General features: G+C 39.3%; 1 protein-coding gene across 2 annotated transcripts in view; it reads right to left on the bottom strand.

Annotated features, from left to right (window-relative positions):
• SDHC (succinate dehydrogenase complex, subunit C, integral membrane protein, 15kDa) overlaps positions 1-21,876 on the bottom strand; it is a 48,186-nt gene extending 26,310 nt beyond the window's left edge. Inside the window, exons 1-3 of one of the 2 annotated variants that reach the window (XM_006895495.1) lie at positions 21,840-21,859; positions 12,332-12,388; positions 8,805-8,906 (exon numbers count right to left, since the gene is read on the bottom strand). In XM_006895495.1, the coding sequence (XP_006895557.1) occupies positions 8,805-8,906; positions 12,332-12,388; positions 21,840-21,859 (179 nt within the window). Of the gene's footprint in view, positions 1-8,804; positions 8,907-12,331; positions 12,389-21,839 lie in introns of both variants that reach the window. The other variant, XM_006895496.1, reaches the window with a different exon arrangement.
• Between the last annotated feature and the right edge of the window lie 210 nt (positions 21,877-22,086).

Genomic DNA, 22,086 nt, shown 5'->3' with positions numbered 1-22,086 from the left:
TAGAAGTCCTAATCCACAACATAAACAGTCTTCCAAGTATCCTGAAAAATCTACAACCAGGAGAGGAGAAAATAGATGAATGGGACCTTCTAAGAATCAAATCCCTATGCACATCCAAAAACTTCTCCAACAGGGTAAAAAAGGGAAGCCACAGATTGGGAAAAAATATTTGGTAATGACATGTCAGACAAGGGACTTTTATCTAGAATTTATAAAATACTCGAGACACCACAACAAGATAAAGGTAAGTAACTAAATTGAAAAGTGGGCACAGGATATGAACAGATACCTCACCAAAGAAGATAGTCAGATGGCAAACAAATACATGAACAAATGTTCAAAATCCCTAGCTCTAAGAGAGGTGCAAATCAAAACAAGTATGAGATATCTCACCCCAGTAAGAATAGTAAAATTTAACAGAACAGCAAACATCAAGTGCTGGTGAGGTTCCGGAGAACCTGGAACCCTTATCCACTGTTGGTGGGAGGGTAAAATGGTGCAACCATTATAAAAGGCTGTATGGGCTTTCTCAAAAAGTTGCAAATAGAAATATCATTTGACTCAGCAATTTCACTACCGGGAATATACCCTAAAGAAACCATAACCTCCACTCACGCAGATATATGCACGCCGATGTTTATTGCAGCTTTGTTCGCAATAGCAAAGGGCTGGAAACAACCCAAGTGCCCATCAACAAATGAATGGATAGAGAAGCTCTGATATATTCACACAATGGAACAACAGTATGCTGTATTGAAAAAAAAGGAAGTCATGAAATGTGCTACAAAATGGGTGACCCTGGTGGACGTTATGCTGAGTGAAATATCTCAGTCACAAAAGGGCAAATATTGCAGGGGGCCACTGCTGTAAAACCGGACTAACACTGGGGTTGAGGGAGGACTGAGAAAGAGGGGATAAGTATTGTATACTGCATTGAAACAGATGAGGGAGAGAACTGTTTAAAAGGGATATATGATTAGGTATTGTTGTTGTTGTTGTTATGTACCTATGTGATTAGGTATTAGGTATGATTATGAGATAATTTTATTAGGTATTATTAGGTATTACTATTAGGTATTACTATTAGGTATTATTATTATTATGTCATGATAGGAGTCCAGAACGAAGGCTGCATAGTGGAGTGGACTTGGGGGGAGGGATTATATAACAATGAAAATTTTCCTTTTACTTTTCAAAGAAAAGAGCAAATGGGGAGGGAAGGGGTGGACAGGGAGAAAAACGCAACAATGAACGAATGGAAACCCTAAGTCTCTGTAAACTTTCATTAAAATGAATTTTTAAAAAAGGAAAAAACTATAAGTGCTAAAAATATATAAATCACACATACACACACAATTCAGGCAAATTCAAACTGAGAAACTATAAAAATTCCCAGTTCATAAAAAAATACATAAAGACTTAAAAACATTTTCATATTGAAGACATGAGAACTAAATGCAATATACAATTCTGGGTTGGATGCCAGGGCTACAAAGAATCAATGAGAACACCTGGCTAATTTGAATGAGATATGAAGAGTAGAAATTAATATCAATTATTGTTACTTTTCTGGTTGCTTGACTTTAATGTGGAGAGTCCTTGTTAATTTTCTGGTTGTATAGTTATAATGGGGAGAGTGTCTTTATTTAAGGAAACATAGTCAAGCATTAAGGAAACTGAATTAGGCAACAACAACAATACCCATATTCTAAACCTTACAAGGTCTAGGAGAATTATAATCATTATTGCTGTCATGTATCATCAAGACAGAATCAACTCATAGCTGACCCTCCCACAGGTTTTCAGAAACAGTGAATTACATGCACAGAGACTGTCCACCTTTCTGCTGTGGAGTAGCTGGTAGATTCAAACTTCATGCCTTTGGGATGGAAGCACAGCTCTTTACCATTCGGCCACTAGAGTTTCCTACAGTCTTAGAAGAAATGAAATTTTTTGATCAGTTAAACTTAAATAAGGGAGAATCTTGAGGGAACTCTGGTGGCCTACTGGTGGTAGCCTAGTGGCAAGAAGCTGCACTGCAATGCCAGAGGTATATGGTTCAAATCCACCAGATGCTCTGCTGGAGAAGGAGGGGAAGTTTCCTCCTGTACCTGTCAGATCAAATTTGATGGTACACACACACAAAATAAAATTAAGAAAATATTTTTTTAGAAAAACCCTAAACTAGGGAGACTCTCTAAGTTTATCCAAATTCAATCACAAGTCCTTAAAAATTTAAAAGTGAGAAAGAATGGAATCATAGAAATAAAATAACAACAAAAACAGGATTAGTGTGAAAAGGATTGGCAGTCATGTTAATAGTCTATTCAAGGGAATCTAAACTTCTATCATGCTCCTAATTTTCCCCCCTTTTTCTCACTGCAAAGGCACTTTCCTTGTTTTTAAATATTTGTTCTATCAGTACCCCACTATAAGGTACCACAGTCTAGAGTAGTTTTTATTTACAGCTGAAGCAAATATTGTGTTGGTGAGTATTTGGAAAAGTTGAAACTATCATATGCTGTGGTTTGGAGTGTTAAATAGTGTTGCCATTTTGGAAAATAGTCTTGACAATTCCTCAGAATCAAAAACACTGAGCGATCATCAAAACTCACTGAGTTAAGCAGCTTTGGGTTTCTGAGGCTGTAAACCTTAACCATCTTTCTCTCACAGAACAGTTACTGTGTTTACACTACTGAGGCCTAGAGGTTAGAAGCACAACATGCTATGAACTATGTCACTAGAGCACTATTGTCATTGTTGTTGTGTGCCAATGAATGGGATTCAACTTAGAGCTGACCCTTCAAGACTTTCAGAGACAATAAACTGCATGGGAAGAGACTGTCCATCCTTCTCACTCAGAGTTCTTGGTGGATTTGAAACATGTGCCTTTGAGATTGCAACAGAGATTCATAAATTTACACAAACACTTGTAAACTGATGTTGCTGTTGCTATGTGCCGTCAAGTTGAGCCTGATTCATAGTGGTCCTATGAACAAAAGATCTGAACCCTGGTCTATCCTGCACCATCTTTACACTTCCTGAAACACAAGAGATTATTGCAACAGTCACCATGTCAATCCACCTGGTTGAAGGTCTTCCTCTCCTTCACTGACCCTTCGTACTTCCCGGCATCATGTCCTTCTCTAAGGAACAGCCCTTCCTTGCAATGTGCCCAAAGTGTGTGAGGTGAAGTCTCATCATTCTTGCCTTCAAATAGCACTCCAACTGCACCCTCTACAAGACATATCTGTTTGTTCTCCTGGCTGTCGATGGGATGTTCAGTGCTCTTTTCCAACACCACAGCTATAAGGCATCAATTTTTTTTTCTGTCACCCTTATTCACTGTCCAGCTCTCAGATGCATAGCAAGTACTTGGGAGGACCATGGTCTGAATCAGGTGCACCTTAGTCCTACAACTGACATCATTATTCCTCAATAATTTAGTAAGCTCCCTAACTGCAGATTTTCCCAGTGCAATGCATCTCCTTAGTTTCTGACTGGTGGTACCATGGGTATTACTTGTGGATCCAAGCAAGATGAAGCTGTTGACAGTTTCAATCACCTCTCCATCCATCCTGATGCTGCCTATTGGTCCAGAGGTAAGAATCTTTGTTTTCTTGACACTGAAATGCAATCCATACCAAACACTGCAGTCCTTCATTTTCTGCAACAAATGCTTCAAGTCCTCCTCACTTTCAGCAAGCAAGGTTGTTGTTTCATCTACATGATGCAGGTTATTGATGAGTTTCCCTCCAGACCTGTTGCCACATTCCTCTTCAGAGTCCAGCTTCTCAAAATATTTGCTCAGCATACAGACTGAATAGGTATGGAGAGAGAATACAACCCTGACACACTCCCTTCCCAATTCCAAACCGTGCAGTATTCCCCTGTTCTGTTCTCACAACAGCCTCCTGCTCCATACAGGACCACCTGCTCCTTTAGGTTCCTTATGAGCACAACCAAGTGCTCTGGGATTCCCATTCTTCTCAATGCCAGCCACATTTGTCATGATCCACACAGTCAAACGCCTTTGCACAGTCAATAAAGTACAAATAAGTGAGCTCTGCTGGCCTAGTGGCAAGAAGCTGCACTGCAATCCCAGAGGCAGGCAGTTCAAATCCACCAGATGCTTTGCTGAAGTAGGTGGGGCAATCTCTTCCTGTACCAGTCAGATCCGATTTGACAGCACACACGTAAAAATATAATAAAATTTTATTTTTTTTAAAAAAAGCACAAATAGACATTCTTCTGGTGTTTCTTACTTTCAGCCAGGAACCATCTGACATCAGCCATGATATCCCAGGTGCCACAAATGGTGACTTGACACATGGCTCTCAGCTAATGGGCTACATAGGAATCAGAATGCCTATATTTGTGGGGAAAAAAGCCAAAATCATTGGAGAAGGTCATTATCAGCAGTCAAAACTAGGACGGGGCAGACTATGGGTCAGATCATCAGTTACTCATATGCAAGTTCAATCAAAGCCAAAGAAAATGAAAATAAGTCATTGTTGTTTGTTATGTGCCCTCGAGTCACTTGCGACTCATAGTGACCCTATGTACAACAGCCGTAAACTCTGCTCTGTCCTGTGCCAATCGCACTGTCCCCGACACTCCCATCCCGATTATCCCAGTCACTGAATCAATCCACCTCATAGGGGGCCTTCCCCTCCCGCGCCGTCCCTCCACCCTCCCAAGCATGATGTTCTTTTCCAAGGACCGGTCTCTCCTTACAACATGTCCAAAGTATGTTAGACGGAGCCTCAGAATCCTTGCCACTAAGGAGTCACCCAGTGTAACCCTTTCCAGGATGAATCTGTTTGTTTTCCTAGCAGTCCACGGTACTCTCAATACTCTTTTCCAGTACCACAGCTCAAAGGCATCAATTCTCCTTCTATCCTCCTTGGTCACTGTCCAAATCTCTGATGCATAACAAGTGATTGCGAAGACCATGGCCTGTATCAAACGCACCTTAGTCTGCAGAGAGACACCATTGCTCTTCAGTACTTTGGAGCAGTCCCTAACAGCAGACTTTCCCATGGCAATACACCTTTTAATTTCCTGGCTGCTGGTGCCAAGAGTGTTGACTGTGGAGCCAAGCAAACTGAAGCTTCAGTGTACGATCTCAATCTCTTCACCATCCATCCTGATGCTGCCAATTGGACCAGTGGTGAGAATCTTTGTCTTCTTGACATTGAGCCTCAATCCATATTGTAGGCTGCAGTCCTTGACCCTCTGCAGCAAGTGCTTCAGGTTCTCAAGTTTCAACAAGTAGGGTTGTGTCATCTGCATAACGTTGATAGATCTTCCACCAATCTTGAGCCCACATTTTTCTTCATAGAGCCCAGCCTCCCGGATAATCTGTTCGGCATACAGGTTGAAAAGGTATGGAGATAGGACCCATCCCTGGCATACACCCTTCCCAATTTTGAACCATGCAGCGTTCCCTTGGTCTGTTCTGATGACTGCCTCCTGGTCCAAAATAAGTCTATAGGAACCAAGATATGATCTTGAATCAATTCCATCTGAATTTTAAAATCTTAAGGATATGTTTGAGGCACTGAACACCAATGATCAAAGGCCAGGTGAGTTGTAGAACGGTATCAAAGATATCATCCACGAAGCAAGCAAAAGATCATTACAAAAACAGAGGAGAAAGAAAAAAACAAAATGGATGTCAGAATAGACTCTACATAGTGCACTGGAGTATCAAGAAGCCAAAACAAAAGGAAAACATGTTGAAGTGAAAGAGCTGAACAGAAAATTTCAAAGGGCAGCTCAAGAGGACAAAGTAAAGAATTAGAATGTGCAGAGAGCTGGAGTTAGAGAATAAAAAGGGGAGAACTCACTCTGCATTTCTCAAGCTGAAAGAAATGAAAAACAAATTTAAGCCTAGTGTTGCAATACTGAAAGATGCTATTGTGCTTATGCAACACTTATACTTGGACCAGAAGGCAATCATCAGAACAAGGCAAGGGAGGTGAGCTTTTGTGACCTAGTGGCAAGAAACTGTACTGCAATCCCAAGGGCACACGGTTCAAATCTACCAGGTGCTCTGCTGGAGAAGGAGGGGCAATCTTGCCCTGTGCCAGTTGGATCTGATTTGATGGTACACAACAAGGAGAAAAAAAATAGAACACTTCATGGTTTTGAGTATACACCAGGGATGTGTCCTATCTCCATACCTTTTCAATCTATATGCAGAACAGATCATCTAGGAGTCTGGGCTCCATGAGGAGGAATGTGGCATCAGGATGGGAGGAAGATTCATCAACCACCTGCATTATGCAGATTACACAACCTTGCTTGCTGAAACTGAAGAGGACCTGAAGCACATGCTGCAGAAAGTCAAGGACAGCAGCCTTAAATATGGATTGAAGCTCAATATCAAGAAAACAAAGATTCTCCCCCACTAGTCCAACAGGAAGCATCAAAATAGATGCTGAAGAGATGGCGACTGTTAACAGATTTAGTTTGCTTAGCTCTATAATCAACACTCTCGGTACCAGCAGCCAGGAAATCAAAAGACAAATTGCATTAGAAAAGTCTACTGTCAGGGCTATCTCCAGAGTACTGAAGAGCAAAGATGTCAGTCTGGAGACTAAAGTGTGCCTCATCCAGGTCATGGTCTTCAAAATTACTTGCTATGCATCAGAGAGGTGGACAATAACCAAGGATGAAAGAAGAAGACTTGATGCCTTTGAACTGTGGTGCTGGAGTACTGAATATACCACGGACTGCGAGGAGAACAGGTTTGTCTTGAAGAAGATGAAACTAGGCTGCTCTTTGGAGACAAGGATTCTGAAACTTTGTCTGACATACTCTGAACATGTTGCAAGGAGTGACCAGTCCTTGGAGAGGGACATTATGCTTAGAGGGTGAAGGGACAGTGCAAGAGAGGAAGACTCTGGATGAGATGGATTGACTCAGTGACTGGGGTAATGGAGGTAGATGTGTCAAAGACAGTAAGATTGACTCAGGAAAGAGGAGGGTTCAGAGCTGTTGTACATAATAGAGTTGCTATGAGTCACAGGCGACTTAACAGCACATAACAACAACAAAAACAATGGGAAATATTTTGAATGACCCAGAAAGCATCAAAAGAAGATGGAATATACAGAATCACTGTACCAGAAAAAATTGATTGACACTGAAAAATTTTAGGAAGTACCATATGACTAGGAGCCAATGGTAATGAAGGAAGAAGTAGAAGCTGCATTGACGGTACTGGCCAAAAATAAGGACCCACGAATCAACGGGATACCAAGTGACTTGTTTCAATTAAAAGATGTAGCCTTGAATGCACTCACTAGTCTATGCCAGGAAATTTGGAGGATGGCTGTCTGGCCAATGGATTAGAAAAGGTTTATATGTGTTCCCATACCCAAGAAAGGTGATTCAACTGAATGCAGAAACTATCGAACAATGTTATTAATATCACATGCAAGCAAAATACTGCTGAAAATAATTAAAAAATGGCTAGAATAGCACATAGATAGGGAACTGCCAGAAACTGATGTTCATAAAAACATACTGATAATAGCCAAGATGTAGAAATAACACAAATGCCAGTCGACAGACCAATGGATAAACTAAATGTGATACAGCTAAACAACAGAAGATTATTCAGGCATAAAAAGCAATAAAGTAATGATATAAGCTACAGCATAAACCTTGAAAATATTAAGATAAATGAAAAAACTAATCACAAAGAATTTTATTATAAGGAAAATCAGATGTATATTGTATATATTGTAATATATAAGAAATAATTATGATTCTTTTATAGAAAATTACTAGAATAGGCAAGTCTATGGAAATCATTAAGTAACCAGTAAGTTGCCTGGGGTAAGTGGTGATAAGGTACGGGGGGCAGGGGGTTTAGCTAAGAGGTACAGGTTTTCTTTGAATAAAATGTTTTAAAAATGATTGTGGCAATAGTGGCACAACTCTAAAAATACTAAAAGTCACTGAACTGTTTAAAACAATGTGGAATGAGGATTGTATCTCACCAAAGCTGTCAAAAAAACCAGCATGCATACTAATAATTCTGCTAGTAAACACTCAGAGGCAGTGAGGAAGAGGGAAGAGAAACCATTAATCACCACACAGAATACCTAAATAATCATAGAGGACTGGTAGAAAAGTGTTTGCTAACGACATTGCTGGTAAGGTCTTAGAAAGAAATGAGATTATATTCAAGGAAATAGGAAATAATGTTTGGGAAAGTTGAGGAAAGAAAAGGTAACAGAAAGGTTGGTGCACCAGTGTACTGTAGTAATAGGGCAAGTAGAACCTGTAAACAATAAAATTGGTTATCTAGCTGAGGAGAGTCCAAGCAAAATGCTGAAGGTGAAGCCTTGTTTCTTCTTTCATGTAGTAAAATGTGGGAAGAGAGAAATTGAGAGAATTGTTAAATAAAAAAAGAACCAAGATATGATGACTTGGGAAATTTTCATTCTTCCCATATATGACGCTGTCAAGACAGGAAAAAAAAAAACCAACCAAAAACCCCCAAGGTGTAGGTTTAGAAGCTTTTGCTAATAACTCAAAAAAATCAAAACATCTAATCACAAAAAAGGGTCTTTGAAGAGCTTGTGTTTAGCTACTGCCATCTGAGCAGAAGTGAAAAAGTGAGATGACATCCAGGGAACATCTTTGAACTGAAAGGTTCATCTCACCCAAGCAGTTGTGTTCTGTTCCAACAGACTAAAAGGGAGAGAGATACATCTGGGAGGCTACAGGTCCAACTCCAAAACTTTAACTTCCACTTCTAGATTCCCTGGCTCCAGAGCCCTTACCTGTAAATAGTGATGTGGGGAGATAAAGGACGGTTTAAACTTGTGTTCTTATTCCAAAACTTCTCCATCTCTTCTTTGGCTGTGGTTCCCAGAGGAACAGTACTAAAATAAAACCAAATATTTCAAAACAATGAAAAATAAGCTTGGTTTAAAATTTTCAATAACAAAAAAGTTACCACAAAGATAAAGGTAAGCTCACAGGAACAATTAATTGTATAAGGAAAGCAGGTTCATACATCTCCTTAACTTTTTTAAAATACAATTTTATTTTTATTGTTATTGAAAATATACACAGTAGAACATAACACCAATTTAACAATTTTTACATGTATAATTCAGTGGCATTGACCATTCTCTTTTCTAAGTTGTCCTCCCCATTTAGCATAAACTCAGACTCTATTCCTGAAAGTTCTTATCTTTAGTTGTTACTGTAATTTGCTAACATATAGATAGTTCTTAAAAGAGGACATATTTTACTGGATAAGCTAAACTATGGTTTGCTTTTAAGGAGATTCTAGGGGATACTGTGGGTTTAAGGGTTAGGGATTTTCTCAGGGCAATAGCTATAGAAGTTCACTCATCCTTCATGGATCCAGAAAGTATGGATTCCATAAGGATCAGAAATTCTACTCTGCATTTTCCTACTTTTGATCAGAATTGTTCTGTAGAGTCTTTGGTCAAAATATTCAGTAATGGTAGACAGCTACCATTCATTTCTTTTGGTCTCATGACAAGAGGCAATTTCAACAATTTGTCATGTGACAATACTAAACATGATTGACATTCCCTCAAGATATTTATAATATATCTATTTAAATGTAGAAATAGGGGTATTCAATCTCAAAACATCTCATTACAGGTTATTAATTATAAAAAGGAAACATTTACAGTGGAGAAAAACCTAGCAAATATCTGACTCATATGATAAAAGTTAGAATCAATGATGAGACAAATGACATTCTGTGCCCCACAAAGTAACATACTAAGGATACAAAACCAACTACATAACTCCTGTAAAAATATCTACCATAATTCTAATTATCTGAAAAACTCAAATAGAGGAACACTATATAAAACTGCTGTCTTTCAAGGGAATTCTGGGGGACTAGTGGGTAATGAGTTGCCTTGCCAACCCAAAGATAAGCAGTTTGAATTCACAGGCTTCTCTGAGGGAGAAAGATAGGCAATCTCCTCTTAGGCAGTTTACAGCTACTGAAAACTTGTTGGAAGGTCAGCTATGAGTTGGCTAGTTCTGAATCAATGCACATAACAAAAACAATGTATTCTTTAAACATGTCACAAAAGACATAGAAAGGCTACAATACAGCTCCAGACTAAAAAAGCATGACAACTAAATATGTGAGCCTGACTGGAAAAGGAAACTCAATTTTTTTTTTTTTAGGAAACTCAATTTGGGACAAATGGAAAATCTGAGAATGTACTGTATATCACATTATATGAATATTAAGTTTCATGACTTTTATAATTATACTATTTGTTTAAATTAATTTTTTTAAATTATTATTATTACTTTGTGTGTGTGTACCATCAAATGGAATCTGACTGGAGGAGATTGCCCCTCCTTCTCCAACAGAGCATCCTTTGGATTCGAACCGCATACCTCTGGGATTGCAGTGCAGCTTTTTGACACTAGGTCACCAAAACTCCCTTGAAATTTATAATTATACTGTGCTAAGATAATGTTTTTAGAAGAAGTGGGGGGGGGGGGAAAGAATCATGTCTTACTCTCAAAAAGTTTTTTAAAAATACCAACAATACTTAAATATATATTAGGCTGAATGATACTGAATTGTTAATATTCTACCAGTCTTGACTTATAGAAATAACAATTTTATCTGATTCAACCTAAAAGTAGAGCAAAAAACAAATATCATAAAATGTTAACAATTGATGAAACCAGGTTAAAGATATTCAGAGTTTCATCACACAACTCTACTTTTCCTGAAAACGCGAAACACTTCTAAAAAGAACAAAAGGGGGGGGAAGGGATTACTGACAAAGAGGCAATTATAGAAGCTAACAGAGAGAGTAGGAACGTATACTGTTGCAACATGCCATCAAATCAGAACAGACTCATAACTAATCCTCTCTCTATAAGTTTTCAGAGGCTGTAAATCATACAGAGGATTCTAACTTCCTGCTTTTGTGTTGGCAGGCCAATTCCTTTGTTAGTAGGCCACCAGAGTTCCCTGTGGAATGCATATGTTATTAAGTGCTGTCAAGTCAGACAACTCATACTGATCCTATGAATGCAAGACCTGAACACTTGTATAACTTTTGTCATTTCTCCACGTTCATAGTTTCGAGAGGCAAACCATTTTGGAAGTGGATGCCACTCCTGCTTCCAAGCTTGTTTAATCAGTAAACTCCACCAAACACTGTGCACCATGGGTCTGCTGCAGATGACTTCCAAACTGTATGCCAGGGAACACATATAAGTAGGAATAAATTTAGATTGAGATTATTAACAGCTTCAGTTTCCTTAGTTCCACATCAACACTCTTGGTACTAGCAGTCAGGATATTAAAAGACAAATTGTATTGGGAAAGTCTGCTGTCAGAGACCACTCCAAAGTACTGAAGAGCAGCAATGTCAGTCTGGAGACTAAGGGGACAGATCCAGGCCAAGTTTTTGCAATTACTTGCTATGCGCCAGAAAGCTGGACAATGACAAAAGATGATAAAGGAGAACTGATGCCTTTGAGCTGTGGTGCTGGAGAAGAGTACTGAATATACCATGGATAGCTAAGAGAATAAACAGGTTCATCCTAGAGAGTGTGAAACCAAGCTGCTCCTTGGAGGCAAGGATTCTGAAGCTCTGTCTGACATATTTTGGGCAGGTTGCAAGGAGGGACCAGTCCTTGGAGAGGGACGTCATGCTTGGGAGGGTGAAGGGACAGCACGAGAGGAAGACCCTCGATGAGAAGGAGTGATTCAGTGACTGGGGTACTGAGGGTAGGTGTGTCAGAGACAGTAAGATCTGCACAGCCACAGGCTAGATCAGGGTATAGGGCTGTTGTACATAGGGTTGCTATGAGTCACAAGCAACTTGTAAAAGCCACTACAAATTATAATATACCAGAGGGTGGGGGAGAAACATTAAAGGAAGAAAGACAAAATAGTAAGGAAAAAAAAAAGAATTCTATCAAGGAAGAAATAAAAAAGTGTAAAACAGTGATGTTAAATTAAATACAACAGATAAGCAAGCAAGCAAACAATACAACAAACAAAGTGAGAAAAATCAACAAGACCAAAGAAATATTTTTCCTTCTTCTACCCTTAGATGAGAAAAAGTGGTCGCAATCAACAAATCTCTACAACTGTCTATTTTCCTATCTATCTCTGTCTGTCTGTCTAAAATCTAAGTAAACCATCTATTAAGTTAAATTATCTCTCTCTATCTATCTACCTACCTATCATCTAAAATCTAAGTAAACCACCTATTAAGTTAAATCTGAGGTGAGGGGAAGTTAAGTAATAATAATCTCCACAGATCTAGAAACTTACTTTCTGATACAGAGCTGAGGACTAAGATGGGCACGGAGGCAATGACGGCCAACATGTCTGCAAGACAAAAAAAATTAACGTTAGTTGTTAGGTGTTGTTGAGCCAACAGATTGGAACCTTGCCCTATCCTGTGTCATCATCACAATAGTCAATACATACATTACGCTCCTACACACACACACACACACACACACACACACACACACACACACACACAGTAAAAATTATTTTGTTGTTAAGTGCCATCGAGTTGCAAGGGACTCACAGCGACCCTATGAAGGAAGAGTCCTCAACACTTGTCTCTCTCATCCTCTCTCCAGGTTCATAGGGTTTCCGGAGGCAAGCTATTATGGAAGTGGATGCTGCTCCACTTTTTTTTTTTAAATTTAGGTTGTTTATTTTTCATTTCAATGAACATCTACAGAGACCTTGGGATTCCACCCATTCATTGTTGCACCCTTCTCCCCCACACAAACCCCTCCCCCCCCAATTTGCTCCTCTCCTTGAAAAGCAAAAGAAAAACTCCCTCATTGGTACACAATCCCCCCCCTCACCTCCCCAAACCCTACCCCTACCCCCAAATATAATCCACTCTGCAACCCTTATTGCATACTCCTACGATAAAAATAATGCCCTAAAATATAATACTTTTAGACTCCACTTTAAGGAGGGAAAAAACCCTCAATACTTATTTAGAGACCATGACATTATCTTCTTTTAACTCTAAGTAGACTTAACTACTGCTATTGGGTTTTGGTGTTTTTTTCCCTTGTTGTGTGGCACAGGAGATTGCCCCTCCTTGTCCAGTAGAGCATCTGGTGGATTTTAACCACACTCCTTTGGTATTGCAGCACAACTTCTTGTCACTAGGCCACCAGAGCCCCCTTAGACTTAACTATGTTTTAAGTGCCATCAATTTGGGCCCTGATTCATTGCAACCTCATATACAACAGAAAGAAATGTTGCCCAGTTTTGTGACATCCTCATAACTGGCTGCAGATTGGACCACTGTGATCCAAAGGGTTTTCAGTGAGTGATTTTCAGAAGTAGATCATCAGGAGTCTTAGTTTGGTAGCTCAGAGAAATAGAGTCTTCCACTGACTGCACATAAAGTCCTTTGTCAAGGAATTACCCTGAGCTCTTACATGTAAGGTAAGAATTCTACTACTGACCCACCAATGTTCTTAAGAGCCATAGCAAAAATTAATAAAGAACAGCAACAAAAATAATGTACCAAGACATTGCTTTTGTAGTTAGTACACAATAATACCAAAAACTTGAATCAGAAATATGATGTACGAATGGGAGGAGAAACACTTTCACTGAAAACAAGTAACAAAAGATAGAAGAATATGAAAACAAGTAATACAAGATAGAAGAATAAGCAGGACTAGTAATACGCAACAGAGAAATACAGATAATTTTTTATTAATTTTAATGAAAGTTTAGAGACTTTGGATTTCTATTCATTCATTGTTGCACTTTTCTTCCTGCCCAACCTCCCCTCCAGTTCGCTCTTCTCTTTGAAAAGTAAAATTGTCATTGTTATACAATCCCTCCCCACAACTCCACTCCACTATGCAGCCTTCATTCTCAACTCCTGTCATGACAATAATACATAATCATATATCTCTTTTAAACAGTTCTCTTCCTCATCTGCTTCAATGCAGTATACATAAATTATCCCATCTTTCTCAGTCTCTCCCCAACCCCAATGTCAGTTCCGTTTTACAACAGTGGCACTATGCAGTATTTGTTCTTTCATGACTGAGATAGTTCACTCAGCATAAGGTATACCAGGGTCACCCATTTTGAGTATTTCATGAGTTCTTTGTTTTCAATGCTGTGTAGTATTCCATGTGTGAATACACTGTAACTTCTCTATCCATTCATTTGTTGATGGGCACTTAGGTTATTTCCAACTCTTTGCTATGTGAGCAAAGAAAGCCACAATAAACATGGGGGTGCATATATCTGCTTGGGTGGAGGTTATGGTTTTTTTGGGGTATATTCCCAGTAGTGGAATTGCTGGGTCAAGTGATATTTCTATTTCCCACTTTCTGAGAAAGCACCATACTGCCTTTCATAGGGGTTGCACCATTTTACACTCTCGCCAACAGTGAATAAGGGTTCCAGTTTACCCACAACCTCACCAGCATTTGTTGTTTGCTGTTCTGTTAAATTTTGCTATTCTTACTGGGGTGAGATGATATCTCATACTTGTTTTGATTTGTATCTCTCTTAGAACTATGGATTTTGAACATTTCTTCATGTGCTTGTAGGCCATCTGAATGTCTTCTTTAGTGAAGTGTCTATTCATATCCTGTGTCCATTTTTCAACTGGGTTATTTACCTTTATCTTGTTGTGGTGTGGTGCTCAAGTATTTTATAAATTCCAGATATAAGTCCCTTATCAGACATGTCTTTACCAAAGGCTTTTTCCCATTCTGTGGCTTCCCTTTTTACCCTGTTGGAAAAGTATTTGGATGTGTATAGGGATTTGATTCTTAGAAGGTCCCATTCATCTATTTTCTCCTCTCCTGGTTACAGATTTTTCAGGATGCCTGGAAGACTGTTTATATTATGGATTAGGACTTCTAGAGTTCTGTCAAGCTTTTTTTAATGAAGTTCTTGGTTTTAGTCCTAGGTCCATAATCCACACTGAGTTGGTTTTTGTGTATAGAGTGAGGTGTGGATCTTGCTTGAGTTTTCTGTAGATAGTTTTCCAATTTTTCCAACACCAAGGCTGTCATTTCCCCAAAATAGAGATAATTTTTTTAAGCTAGGTCATAAAGGAGTTGACAGTTAAGGATGTTTAAACAAAATAGAACAAACCCTTGATAAGAGCAAGCATAGTTTAGTTATAGCAGAGTTCCACCGTAAACTGATGAAGGCGCTGATGAACTAGGGGCTTAGTAAGGAAAGTACTGAATATTAGGTTATGACCCATAGTTTTAGGTAAGTCTCTCATACAATAGCAAAAATTAAGAGCATAAAAAAGTTTTCTTTATTATCTACATGAAAAGATACTTGGGAGCTCTGATGTCCTAGTGGCAAGAAGCTGCACTGCAATCCCAGAGGTGCCTGGTTCAAATCCACCAGATGCTCTGCTGGAGGAGGGGCAATCTTCTGTACCAGTCAGATCCAATTTGACAGTACACACACACAAAACAGTATAATAGTGATAATAATAAAGTTAGAAAAGATACTTAAAGAGGATATAAGAGTTTTCTACCAAAATGTTATCTTAAAATTGTATTTTAAAAAATGCAAACTCGCTGCCATTGAGGCAATTCCAACTCATAACAAGGTTCTACCATGTTTCTGAGGCTGTGAATCTTTATCCTATGGAGCCATTGGTGGATTCGAACCACTGGAGACATATAACCTTTTAGTAGTAGGACTTCTATCTAGCACTAGCTTCAGTACTTAAATTGTTTTTTAAGTAATAAAGCAAGATATGCCCAAGAATTCTATTTAAGGAGAATTAAACCGATCAAAGTTTACACAGCATTATGAAAAATGCACTATCACTCTCTCTTTAGTCACATCTTCATATCAAATCTTTCAGAAGCATTCATTTAAATGGGTGATTATCAAAGGGAAGCTCCAGTTATAAAAATGAAATATACATCTGATTTTATAAGTTTATTGTGTTCCCACTATATGCAAGGCATTATGGAGACATAAGATCTCATTAGGATCCACTGATCTTCTAAGAAAGTTTAAGATGATCTGCACATCGCTGAAGCTAGATGCACAACTAGATGAACAAATGCCTCAAGTACTTTATACTTTACACTACTAGTACACTAGTAGGATTCACAATTTGAAGGAAAAATTTAGGCAACACTTCCTTCTTCAATTCTTCCCTCATTCCATTTCTGGAGGCAAGAGGTGAATACAGACATTGTACTCCCAATGCTCCCAGAAAGAAGTGGGAACAAATCTCTGTACATCAATTGAAATGATTGTGACTGTGAAGTTGCAGGGCATGCATTCCTCACACTAGGCTGGGCCCAGTCACTCGGTTACCCAGCAAGAGTTTGCAGATGTGGGCTGGAATCTACGACGGTTTCTCTGTGTCTAGTGCTATTGTTCCCCAAATACCAATATAAACTTGCCACAAGGCCCTTACAGAAACTAGCTGCTCTCACTTCATAATCTTATTCAAAACATGACAAAAGTAAAACTCTCTTCTGCCTTTCATGTTAAGCCAGGAACTCGAGATTTATTCCACTCAGAAATGGTACTTGTTATAGCTGGATTAGCATACTTTTAAATTTTTCATTAAAAAGCAGAACTTCCATTTCTAGGTATTCCAAGTGCCTGAATAAGTTTAAAATGTCATTATTTTCAAAATTGTTTTTGAAACTCCTCAGTAGATTGGGGTGGCAAAAGTAATAAAAGAATGAGCATTGGGCAAAGAAAAAACATTAAGACTGGAGTCTTAGCTCTTTCTTTAATAAGTAATGTAAGTTGAAAAAGTTAATAAGCTTTAGTTTTTTTACTTCTAAAATAAGACTGCTAATACATTTCTCATATATTATTACTGGACTATATGAGAAAATGTACATGATAGCAATCTCTAAACTACCATATTCCTAATGGAAATACCAGTATCAATTTATTATTGTTGTGTGCCATCAAATTAGAACAAACTCAGAGCTGACCCTCCAATGGGTTTGCAAAGGCTGTAAACTGCACATAAGATTTCCTATTTTTTTTTTTTTTTATTTTGTGTGCGTGTACCGTCAAATCAGATCCCGGCAGAGAGTCTGGTGGATTCGAACCGTGTTCCTCTGGGATTTCAGAGCAGCTTCTTGCCACTAGGCCACCAGAGCTCCCAAGATTTCCTATTTTTGTCTCACAGTGCAGCCGGTGGATTCTGACCTGTCTTGAGTTGACAGTGCAACTTCTTCATAGGGGCTACTGAGTTGAATATGACTATGATCCTGTGAACAACAGAGACACACCTGCCCTATCCTGTGCCATCCTCATCACCTCTGATATACTTGAGCCCACTGTCAGACTTTGTCAATCCATCTTGTTGAGTGAGGGTCTGTCTTCCTCTCTCCCAATGACCCTTCACCTTTCCAAGCATAATGTTTTTTTTGCAAAGACTGGTCCTTCCTAACAACATGCCCAAAATATAAGAGAAGAAGCTTCACCATCCTTGCCTCCAAGGAACACCCTGGTTGCACTTTCTCTAAGACATACTTGTTTGTTCTTTTGTTGATCCATTGGATATTCAGTACTCTTCTCCAACACCACAACTCAAAGGCATCGATTCTTCTGTCATCCTTAGTGTTCAACTTTCAGATGCATAACAAGTAATTGAAAAGACCATGGCCAACACAATACTTTAAAATTCCTATCACTTTTTAAAACTCTCATGGTGATTAAAATTATTAATTTGCTGGAAGAGATCTGATTTCTGGAAAAAATAAGTTATTCAAAGCCAAGTCTATGTAATCAAATTATATAATACCATTTTAGGTCTAAAACAAGATGTGACAAAATATAATGAGTTTCTCTTATATGACCTCTAAATGTAATCTGACAATATTCCAAAAAGTTTCATAATGTCTGGGGTAAGAGCAATATCACTTTAGAGGACAGGATGAAAATTATTCATTTACAAATAAATTCTGACTACAGTTCTTGCCATCCAACCCGTTTTCAAGCTACAACCTTAGTTATCTTCCCCCTCCTCCTTTCACCTCACATATTTAAGTACCGCATCATCTAATCCTATCAATTCTACCTAGAAAACGTCACATCAGTCCATATCTTTTTCATTTCTCCCTAGGAGTGTAATAGGAACTCTTGAATTCATTTCCCTAACACCAATCTCTCCCCATCATTCATTATCACCAGAGGTAGCATACTGAAAAACAAAGCTTTCAACACTCTTCTGCCTAAAAATCTGGTAATGTTCCCCACTGCTTATGGGATAAAGACCAAACTGTGAGCAAACAAGGTTCTTCTCAACATGGACCTAGTCCAACTTTTCAATTATTCTAAAATTCCACCTGGTTGGTCCCTTATACTTCTCCCACACTGACTGTTCATATTATGTAGACAGAGCAAACGTTCTTATGACTACATGCCTTTTAAAGTCTTGGATGATAATTTCACCCATTTCCTTAGTCTTCCTTGCTGCAACCACCTCGTTTATACCACTTGTGCGTACCTCTCTATCAACATTTATAGTGTTGCTTAATAATTAATCTGTTTCTCCTCTGTTAGACTTTGAGCTCCTAAAGGGTATAGAAGTGGAACATTTTATAACAAAAGCACCTAAAATATCTGGGATAGAAAACAGGCTTTAAAAAAGTTTTATGAATGAGTAGCCTTGGTCATTTACTTTTCTAATACTGTTATATACCTCCCAGTGGGAACTGATTCATAGCTAACCTGCCAGTGGGTTTTCAGAGGCAGTAAACTGCTTGGGAACAGACTGTTCATCTTTCTCTAGAATAGCAGCTGGTGGTTCAAACAGCACAACTTTGGGTTAGAGAAACTCCTCACCACTAAGCCACCACAGCTCCATCCTATAACATTGCTGTTGCATACTGTTGGGCCAGAATCAACTCATAGCTCACCCTACTGTGGGTTTTCAGAGGAAGTTAATTGCAAAGGAGGAGACTGCTCATCTACCATGGAGTAGCTGGTGGAGTATACAAAACATAGAGTACTAGTACTCTTATGACTATTAAGATTTAATTAATATTAAAAATATTGGGACCAAATATTATTTTCAACTCACAAATGAGGAAAACACAGCACAGAACCAATGGTCTTGATTTGTCTTAAATAAATGTAGTGCTACTAGAACTCAAAAGATCATTGTCAAGGAGTCAGAATTTACTCACAGCTGACTCTGCAGTGGCTTTTCTGAAGCTACAAACTGCATGGGAGAAGAAGGTCAAACATTTTCTTGAACAGCCATTGATAGTAGCTTCAAACCACCAGAGAAGTCTCACCGTTGGCATAGCACTTTAACTAACTCTACACCACCAGACTGTATCACCAGAGCTTCTTCCAGTTCTGGGCCTGCTCCTTGGAACTCTCTGGAATTGCTCATTGGTGGGAGAGTGGTGAGCATAACTGCCTTCCAAGCAGTTGACTCATGTTCGATTTCAGGACAATGCAGTGACTGGCTAGAACTAGAATCCAGCTATCAGGATGTCTTAGAAGGTATATTTCTCTGAGGTTGATCAGTATATTCAAAATAGTTCTGAATCTCTCTAGTGAATGAAATTAGAATGGGCATTCCTATACATTTCTCCTTTTAAAAAAACAGACAAAAACCTTACAGAACATAATGCTTTAGATCCCAGCGACTAGTAAAAAGTGTATTTCATGAGTTCTTGATGCTGACAACTCTACATAATTCTAAATTATACTTTCTAGATATACCCACTAACACTTGACTTCTAATCACTAATCCTGAAACTTTTATAATGAAATATTTGGAAAGAGTATGGTCATTTCAAGATAAATTTTAAATGCACCAAAGGTCCCTGAGACCTACCAAAACATGATTAAAGAATTGTCTAAGTTTTCAGTTACAGTCAAATTATCTGGAATAAAGGAGGCAGCTCTGGCATGGTTGATCTTGGCATACTTTCAGGGGAAAGAATAAATGAAAATGAAAAAGGTAGCAAGAAAATGAGTTAAGAGAACTCATTTCCACGATTCTTGAGACCATAGTTTCAGAGGACATCAAAGCCACTTGGCAAAAGTTGGTTCACAAAGCCAACATTTTACATCCTACTTCGGGGAATAGTGACTGGGGTCTAAAAGGCTGTGAGCAGCCACTTGTAACTACTAGGTTTTGCTTTTATTTTTTAAAAAATCAAATATGTAAAGAAATATTTGGTACAAAGGACAAATGGAATCCCAGCCTTCACAATGTTGAGACCAGAAGAACTAAGGATGCCTGACAAACATTGCCAGCAGCTCTAAACGAAATGGTAACAGGAGGTTATGGACACAGTGGGAGAAAAATGTGGGACAAATTTAAAAAAAGGGAAAAAAAAGGCCAGGTTTACTGCTCTGAGAGAGACTTCTTGAACTCCCAGACTTTGGTCCCGAGAAACTTATCAAGCCTGGAATTGAACCTATCCCCTGGCTCCACTCTCAACTAAATAAAAGATAGGCCTATAAGGTAAAAAATAATACAAAGTACATAGCCTTAGTACAATCAATTACACAAGACCAAAAGGGCATCTTGTGCCCAAGGATAAAGCTCACAGGGCAGAAAGGGGTAGGAAATGAGTAATGAGAAACGGTAAGCAGGGAGAAAGCAGGAAGAATGCCATTACATTGGGAAGACTGCCTTCAATGTCACCGTTACAAAATGAAATATGTATCAACTGTTGAACTGAAAACCAATTTGCCCTGTAAATTTCCACTCAAATCACAATAGAAAGCTTCTTGTTTGAGATTTTTATTCCTGATCTCTACTCCAAAAGGAATCATTTTGTCAAAAACTAAACAAAGTCACTCCATTTTTATAATGGTGACCTACTGGCCTAGTGGTAAGAAGCTGCCTGCAATCCTTAACGGATGGGGTTAAAAACTACCAGCTGCTTTTTGGGAGAAGGATGGGCAACCATCTGTCTTGGCAGCTCTGAGTCGGTTCCAACCTGACAGCACACAACAGCAGCATAATGCAAAGAGAAATGAGAACACATCTGAGAAGTGAAATCTCAACAGCATTAATGCTAACCCTGCATAGCAAATAGCTTCTAAAAATAGAGCTGGCACGTTAACTGTTGGGGTTTTTACCAGAAGTATCTAAAGTTGCTACAGCTGGAAAGACTCCAAATGAGGCCTGTGGAAAGTTCAGAATGAAACTGGGGCAACCACATCTCTAAAACAAAATAATTTTTAAAATCCCCAAACAATAACAACAAAAACCCTACCCAAACTAAAAATTCATTCCTTAGGCTGCTGCAGGGCTGCCAAGAGGTCTGCTCCAGATGCTATTTCTATTCCCTGGTTCCACAGTGGTCCCGACCCATTAGGAACCCGGGAGGCCCTCGCGGGCAGCAGTATCTAGTATTTGAAGGCGTTGGAGTCAAAGGTAAAGTCCACCAGCATTTGCCTTCCCCGAGCCCATCCTTAAGTACGCTCTCCAAACAGTGGGACCCACGGTCCGATGATCTCGAAGCAAAGCTATTTACTCTCGCGGGACTCTGGTTCTGAATGGGGCCAGGGAGCAACTTGGGGAAGAAATAGCCGAAGTGTAAAGTATAAGCGGAAAACTCTCTGGATCGGAGAAATACGAACTAACGGTCCAGTGACCCTCCACCGGCACACAGAAACGGCTGGGGAAGTAACCTTGGGGTTCCGGAGTGCGGAGCGCGTGGCCGCACGCCCCTGCGTCCTTTCCCTGCCTCGTCATAAGCTAAACCGCTGTCACTAGGCGTGAAGGATTAGTTCAGATCGCCCGAGGTTCTGCAGGGACCTACTCCCAGGCCCAAAGTAAAGTCACCTCAGCAGAAGAGCAGCCATCTTGGAATCCGGGGTGGACGGAAATGACGCCCCGCCCCGCCCCCAGGAGGTGATAAAGGAGGAGGAGCGTCTGTCATGTGGCCATTTAAAGGGCTCGCGACCGAGTTCTACTCCAGCTCTGAAGGTTTGCTGTTTGACTCCTTTTCGGGTGGCTGCACCCGCTTTATTCAGTAGCCTGCTATTAGAAATTTGCCACGGTTTTGGCAGAATCGCCGCTTGCTCGAAAC

The sequence above is a fragment of the Elephantulus edwardii genome, unplaced genomic scaffold, assembly GCF_000299155.1.
Source record: "Elephantulus edwardii isolate Elephantulus edwardi_28Jun2011 unplaced genomic scaffold, EleEdw1.0 scaffold00168, whole genome shotgun sequence".
NCBI lineage: Eukaryota > Metazoa > Chordata > Mammalia > Macroscelidea > Macroscelididae > Elephantulus > Elephantulus edwardii.
The sequence above is the reverse complement of the archived record's forward strand: the minus strand, read 5'-3'. Positions and strand labels throughout refer to the sequence as shown.